The sequence below is a fragment of the Miscanthus floridulus genome, chromosome 1 (genome assembly GCF_019320115.1).
Source record: "Miscanthus floridulus cultivar M001 chromosome 1, ASM1932011v1, whole genome shotgun sequence".
Lineage (NCBI taxonomy): Eukaryota > Viridiplantae > Streptophyta > Magnoliopsida > Poales > Poaceae > Miscanthus > Miscanthus floridulus.
Genome location: NC_089580.1, coordinates 167,172,828 through 167,180,454, shown reverse-complemented (window position 1 = coordinate 167,180,454; position 7,627 = coordinate 167,172,828). Strand labels below are relative to the sequence as shown.

Here is a 7,627-nt window from a genome sequence, read left to right as displayed (position 1 = left end):
CTTTAATTTTTGGGAAGTGAATAATGTTAACTAGCATTTTTGGGAGCACAAACATCGAGTCCAAAATTTAAGCTAGAACTTTTTGTTTAATCGGCAAGAAATTGAATTTATGTTTAAAATGCCATTTTGGTGAATTATATTGAGCAAAATAGTTAAAAGGGTGCTTAAATGTTTTGCTCCTATGGTTTAGTATAAAGTATGGTCTATTGCATGAAATATTTATTGGATGAAATTAATAAGGTTTAGACATATTAAAATTGGGACGAAAGCGCAAATGGTTGTTAGTCCTAACCGGACCTTGCCCTTTTCTGTCTGAAAATGATAGTAGACAATGCCGTTTTGACATTCAAATTCTAACAAAATTGTTTAAACACCGACTTCATGTTCTTGTACTGTTGGTTACCTCTAGGCGAGTACTTGAGCATGGCTTAAGTGGTAGTGGTGTTGGGTGTCATGGTACCTTCGTAAAATTTCCCAAACTTTGTTAAAACGTGTCAAAGTCGTGTCATTGGCACTCTATTCATGAATTGGTGTTCAACGCGACGAGCTCATGTTGGTATTCTTCTCACTCCCTCTCTAGTTGCTCCCTAGTCATGATGATTGCTTCACTAGCTAGCTGGTAGTGTTGACCTTGAGTTCATGGAATTGGTTGAGCCTTCGTTGAATCAGTGAACTGTTTTTGTCCCGCTTTAAAAAGCGTGCATGGCATCGTTCCTAGTTTCTTGACCTAAGGCCGCGGTCACCACACGTGCGATTGTGCTGCCGGTGACAAGCTCAGGTCATGGCCGGATGGCTACCGCTGGTCAGTCCGCGTGCCGTTGTTGCGTGTCGCTTGGTGCCACGCAACGCCTTAACCTCGCCGTGGCCAAGCTTGACCACCACCGCCTCGCGTCGTGCGCACATACTGCCAAGTCGTGCACAGGGTTGCACTCTGCCTTCCCTATCACCTTGCCCTGCCCTGTAGCGCACGTTCACAGCCGCTTACCTCACCTACCTTGACCCTATTCGCACCGCCTCCTATCGCATTGCAACGCCATGCTGTTGCGCGCGCATGGCTGCACATGGGCACACCTTCAATGGCTATGTCCAAGCGCTAATCGATGCACCGCTCGCTCATGTGGTAATATCCCCGTTGCTGTGCCTTGTTGGGTTGTGGTTGGACCATTTCTCCCGAGGCCGTTCCCCGCGGTGTGGCGGTGGCGGTGCACCGCTACCCTTCCCCTTCATAACCTACAACTCAAAGCTTCCCCATCTAATTCCTCATGTCAGCAGGTAGTAGAGGGAGTTAGCTAGGCGCCCCGCTCCCACCAAGTCCAGTCGTTGTCTGCCTGTGGCCCATTTTGCATTTTTGGCCACCACCGACCTTGTGCGCCGTCGAACCAGCGGGTTGGGAGGTAACGCAAGTAGGAATGGTAGCAATTCAATTACGTGTAACCCTGAGTTCACCTTGACTTTCTCCATCTGGTGCTCACATTACTTTGGCCAAGATGCTCGACGATGGAGTGTGGACGTGTCGGTGCCATGCTCGGAGCGTTGTCGCGCGGTGCGGGCGCACGTGGCTAGACTACCACAACACTCCCCTACTTCAATCGTTAGTGGGGCGTGCACCACAGTGAGCCACTGATGCTTATCTGCCACCTCTACTCTACTGAGCGTATGTAGGTTCATCAAAACAGGAGCGCCATCGCCGCAGTTAGCCGCTCGGCGCTACCGCTTGTGGCAGTGCGCCGCTGAGTCCCTAATTGCCACCCATGCATGCGGGTTTAGCCGTAGATGGTGCTCGGCCCGTTATTACTATCATAGTGGGTCTAGCTTGCCTGGCGTAACCGTCGTTGCCGCCGATGTGCCGCACTGCCATGCGTGGTACACCGATTACCACCCAGTTGCAAAGGCAACACATTCCAGGGTCTTTGATGCAAAGCATGAGTCTGTAGTGATAATGCTCCATTGCTCTACGTGATTATCAAAAAACCTAAGCCCTCTTTTGCAAAACGTGAGCGCGTGCAGGTGTCCTGGCCTTGGGCCATGCTGGGCCACCGTAACGCACACGCGACCACGACCCGCGCTGGGCTACTAGGCTAGAATGGGTTGTTGCTGGCCCTTTTCTTTTTCTAAAGCATTTTCTATTTAGTTTCTAAGGTAAACTTGTAAATTCAGTAGAAATTTGTGTAGTTGACCAAAAATTATGAAATTAATTTTGTTAAGTTTCTAAAATCATGACCTATCTGCTAGTATATTTGTTCGCATAGTTCATAGTATTTTCAAGAGTAATCTAATTAAATTGAAATACTTGACATGGTTAAAGCATCATCTGGTAGGAATTATTGCGATAAATCTATAGTAGTGTTGGCTCTGGAATCTTTATAGTAAATTCCTAGCATTATTAGGTGCTGACTATAATTTTTGTAGCTCCACAAGAATTAGTTGCTAAGGTAACTAAATGAGCCCTAGTACGAATATATGTATTTAATCAATAAAATGCCAAAGTACCTTGGGGTTGTAAAACTAAAACATTTTCCAAAAATGAAGCCTTACTTGACAACGCGGATATGTAGCCTAGTGCATTAGTCATTAGAGATAGCCTGTTAGCTTGTGAAGCATAATAGTGTTTTTTGAGTTGCGGTTGTCGTTGGTTAATTATGTTTTCTGCGCTGCATCTGCGAATATCATAATAGGAAAACAATGAATCTGGAGTCGATCAGAGTATCAGGAAGATGGTGCCTTGGTGATCGTGTCGCCATGGTGGAGTGTAAATCCTTGGTTATATCTTGCCCAGGCAAGCCTCGATTGTGGAGGTATGGCCTCCCGATATCCACAAGACAAGACATGGGCCGCACCATTAGAGGTGGCACAACCCACAAGATCAAGACGTGCACGGTGCTGCTCGGCGTGCACCGCAAGATATTGTATAGTACCAAACAAGATACTTTCCTTGTAACCCTACCCCTCCAGACTATATAAGGAGAGGTAGGGGTCCTCTAGCGAATAGGCTACATCAAGATACATACATATGCAGACACGCAATATCATACGATAGCTACTACAAACCAATAGACCATAGGAGTAGGGTTTACGTCATACTGATGGCCTGAACCTGTCTAACTCGTGTGTCTCTATTGCTTTCTTGTTCTTGATCTTATGCTCCTCTGCCAATCAATCTACCTTCATGGGATACCCCTCGGAGGACTGCCGACGATATTCTATCGACAGTTGGCGCGTCAGGTAGGGGCTTGTGTGCTGTTTCCTTGTTGAACAAGATGACTTTTTCCATAGGCTCTTCGTTCCTCCCGTAGCCTCACCAGATCTTCACGGTTGAATCGATCTCGTAGATCGTCAACGTTGACAAAGTCCGAGAGCTCCTCGAGCCGGTGCAAATTGATTCTTCGTCGATCATCCCCGCACCTGCGACTACAGATCCAATCTCGGAACCACCTCCGAGGTCACTGATGTAGACTAGGCCTAATCTTCTGAAAGGTATGATAGCGTTGATTGGTGGAGACTCGACATTCATGATCTAGGCTTCGAACCAAGATTGATTCGGACCCCCGCAACCGTTACACCTGTTATGACCGGCATCACATATACCAGGCGGAGGCCCATTAGTGGCTGAGCTTGTGCGTCGGCATTAGGGGGCTAACAGCCCATATTATCTATTATTTAGCCTATTTATTAGATATATCCCTTATTTGTGAGAGCTATATATATGGCTTGTAAGACATTTGGATAATTAAGCAGAAACAATCTATTGTTTCCGGCTTCCCCTGGGAGCCGGGAGTTCCTAACCCTAGCCGCCTCTACTGTTCATGCATGAACAGTGCCGCTGTTACTGTAGCTACGTGAGGGTTAGGGCTACAGCCGTAGCCACCCATCCTCCACCACGGCGTCCAGCCGCCGGCAGCGAGGTTCCTAGCCTGCTCCACCTCCCTCTCACCCCTACAGACTCCGTGATCTACGCGGTAGGATTCATAATCCTATCAGCCTGGTATTAGACTGCTCAGGAACGATGTCGCAATCTCAGCCGACCTCCTCCTTCCCACCACCACCATCCACCTCCACCGCGCCGCTCCAATCTGCGGCCTCTGAGGTCTCGGAAGGCTCGTCGCTGTCTGCTGTGCCGCTCACGCTCGAGTCCTTGGCGTCTGCGATCATCGACATCAACCGCAACATCGCGTCCATGCAGGCGGCGTGGGTGGGACTCGTCCAGCAGCCCTCCCCACCGCCGTTCTCGCCGCCGCCGCTATCCACGGGGGTTACCACTGTGACCTCCCAGCCGCTGCTTCCGCCCTCGAGTTTCCCTTACGAGATGCCAGTCTCAGGCCCAGGGGTGCCGCTCAATCTTCTTCGCTGGCCGGCCTCGCCGTCCCCGATTCCATCATGGGCGATGGGCTCGGCCGCTCCTCTGGTCTTCGCCACTACCGTCACCCAAGCAGCCGTCGCGCCCGCGCCATCATCAACAGTGCCGCAGGTCCTCTCCGAGGGGGTCGACGCCTCCCTCCCCGGGGCACCCACAGCAGCAGATTAGCCCGCAATCTTTGGCGCCCAGGCTGCTCCCAAGTTCTACAAACTCGAGTTCCCCACGTATGATGGCTCCGTCGACCCGCTCAATTGGTTGAACCAATGTGAGCAATTCTTCCGAGGACAGTAGACGATGGCTTCGCAGCGCACCTGGCTCGCGTCCTATCACATGAAGGGCGCTGCACAGACATGGTACTACGCCCTGGAACAAGACGAGGGCATGCCGCACTGGGAGCGCTTCCGGGAACTCTGCTCCCTCCGCTTTGGGCCGGCTGTACAGGGCACTCGCTTGGCCGTGTTGGCACGTCTGCCGTTCCTCTCCACCGTGCAAGACTACTCCGAGCGCTACAACGCCGTCCTGTGCCATGCCCGTGACCTCTCCCCTCGACAAAAGGCAGAGTTGTACGTGGGGAGGCTCCCGGACCAGATCAAAGTGCATGTGGAGATGCGCACGCCGCGGGACCTACAATCTACCATGTACTTGGCTCAGGCATTCGAGTGATGCGTGGCCATTCCAGCGCCCCTTGCCCCTCAGTGGGGCAACCGTCCTCCTCAACACTAGGGGCTACCGCCCCTCCCTCGCGCGCTGGGCGCGGCTCCAGTCCCAGGGGGCGCGCTGCCCCCTCCAGCAGTCAGCCCAGCAGCGGCCAACGCGCCTGCTGCGCGTCCATTCCGTTGCCTCACCCCAGCGAAGATGGTTGAGCGCCGCCGACAAGGGCTCTGTTTTAATTGTGATGAGCCTTATGTTCACGGCCATGTCTACCAGCGCCTGTTCTACGTGGAGTGCGACGACTTCATCGACGACATCGCGGCTGATGATGCTGCTGCGGCTGCCGTCCACTTGGAGGAACCGGTGGCCCCGGAGCTCGCTGGGGCTAATGCTTTTGTCGTCTCTCTTCATGCTGTTGTAGGGATCAGGCCGGCAAACTCCATGCTCGTGCCAGTCACCATCAAGGGAGAGCGCTTCCTCGCCCTCCTCGACACCGGGTCCATGCATAACTTCCTCCAGGGTGCTGCCATGCGCCGTCTAGGGCTCTCTCCATCCGGTGGCGAGGATCTTCACGTCATAGTCGCTAATGGTGACCGCCTAGCCTGCGAGGGGATCGCTCGCGCCATCCCCATCCGCATCGCTGACGAGGACTTCATCATTACGTGTGTTGGTCTGGACCTCGGTGGGTTCGACTTCATCCTCGGTTTCGACTTCCTTTGGACGCTGGGACCCATCTTGTGGGACTACACCGCCCTCACCATGGCGTTCTGGCGTGACGGTCAGTGAGTCACTTGGCAAGGCGTGGGTGGCTCGGCAACGCCTACCGACCAGCAGCGCTCGGCCATAGCCGCGGTCACCGCCGACCCGGCGCTGCCCCTGCTGGACAGCCTCCTTCAGCAGCACGGCGCCATCTTCGACAAGCCCCGCGGGCTCCCTCCAGCGTGCCCCTACGACCACCGCATTCACCTGCTGCCCGGTACCGCGCCGGTGGCGGTGTGCCCTTACCGCTACCCCCAGCTCTAGAAGGATGAGCTGGAACGTCAGTGTGCGGAGATGCTCGCACAAGGCATCATTCGACCGAGCACCTCGCCGTTCTCCGCGCCTGTTCTCTTGGTGCGGAAACAAGACAAGTCTTGGCGCTTCTGCATCGACTATCGTGCCCTCAACGCCAAGACCGCCAAGGACAAGTTTCCGATTCCAGTGGTGGACGAGCTGCTTGATGAGCTCCATGGTGCGCGTTTCTTCACCAAGCTGGATTTGCGCTCTGGTTATCACCAGGTGCGCATGCACCCCGACGACATCGCTAAAACGGCGTTCCGCACGCACCATGGCCACTACGAGTTCTTGGTGATGCCGTTCGGTCTCTCCAACGCTCCAGCTACCTTTCAGGCGTTGATGAACGATGTCCTCCGGCCGTATTTGCGCAGGTCTGTGCTAGTATTTTTTGATGACATCCTGATCTACAGTTCCTCCTGGGCCAAACACCTGCAACATGTCAACATTGTCCTCCATGCCCTGCGAGCACACAACCTCCACCTCAAGCGCTCCAAGTGCTCCTTCGGCGCTGCGTCCGTGGCTTATTTAGGCCATGTTATCTCCAAGGACGGAGTGGCCATGGACGCGGACAAGGTCGCGGCGGTTCATGCATGGCCGACCCCATGCTCTGCCCGCGGTCTCTGAGGCTTCCTAGGCCTCGCAGGCTAAGGAAGTTCATTAAGGATTTCGGCATCATCGCTGCCCCGTTGACACGTCTCTTGCGGCGAGACGCGTTTGCTTGGGACGACGACGCGACCACGGCGTTTGAGGCACTCAAGACCGCCCTCACTACGGGGCTAGTTCTGTAGATGCCTGACTTCGACAGGCTCTTCGTCGTGGATTGCGACGCGTTGGGTGCGGGGTTTGGTGCCGTCCTTCACCAGGGCGTTGGACCCCTCGCCTACTGCAGCCGGCCTTTTGCTGTCCGCCATCTCAAGCTTGCGGCTTATGAGCATGAACTCATCGGGCTGGTGCAAGCCGTTCGTCATTGGCGACCGTATTTGTGGGGGCGTCACTTTTTGGTCCATACTGATCATTACAGTCTTAAATTTTTGCTTGACTAGCGCTTGTCCACAGTTCCCCAGCATCAGTGGCTCAGCAAGCTTTTCGGCTTCGACTTCGCGGTGGAATATCGCCCGGGCTGCCTCAACACCGTGGCCGACGCACTGTCCCAGCGTGACGCCGAGGCTGTGGACGCTGCAGCAGGCACGGGCGCGGCCAGGGCCATCTCTGGGCCATCCTTCGCCTTCCTGGATGCGGTCCACAGCGCTACAGCCAACGCCCTAGACACGCAGCAGCTGCTGCATCACCTGCATGCGGGCGACTTGGCGGCGCCATGGCGCGCGGACGCCGGGTTGCTACTGCATGGCCGACGTATCTTCGTACCCGACGTTGGTGACCTGCGCCACCAAGTCCTGCAGCTGGCCCATGCGGCTAGACATGAGGGTGTACAGAAGACTCTCCACCGCCTCCGCGCCAACTTCTACATCCTAGGGGATCGCTCCCTAGTCCAGGACTGGGTGCGCACTTGCGCGACATGCCAGCGCAACAAGACGGAGGCATTCCAGCCGGCCAGGCTGCTCCAGC

General features: G+C 54.4%; 2 protein-coding genes across 2 annotated transcripts; both read left to right on the top strand.

The window, feature by feature from the left end:
- The first annotated feature begins 4,003 nt into the window (after positions 1 to 4,003).
- On the top strand, positions 4,004 to 4,522 carry LOC136466809 (lysine-rich arabinogalactan protein 19-like). Its single transcript, XM_066465330.1, has one exon. It carries the CDS (start codon positions 4,004 to 4,006, stop codon positions 4,520 to 4,522), a length of 519 nt encoding a protein of 172 aa, XP_066321427.1.
- A 126-nt stretch (positions 4,523 to 4,648) lies between these two features.
- LOC136466801 (uncharacterized) lies at positions 4,649 to 5,017 on the top strand. The gene has a single exon (XM_066465320.1). The coding sequence runs from the start codon at positions 4,649 to 4,651 to the stop codon at positions 5,015 to 5,017; it is 369 nt and encodes a 122-aa protein (XP_066321417.1).
- Positions 5,018 to 7,627: the final 2,610 nt, after the last annotated feature.

Coding starts and splice junctions, on each gene's coding strand:
- LOC136466809 (XM_066465330.1), top strand. CDS start 4,004: ATGTCGCAATCTCAGCCGACCTCCTCCTTCCCACCACCACCATCCACC.
- LOC136466801 (XM_066465320.1), top strand. CDS start 4,649: ATGGCTTCGCAGCGCACCTGGCTCGCGTCCTATCACATGAAGGGCGCT.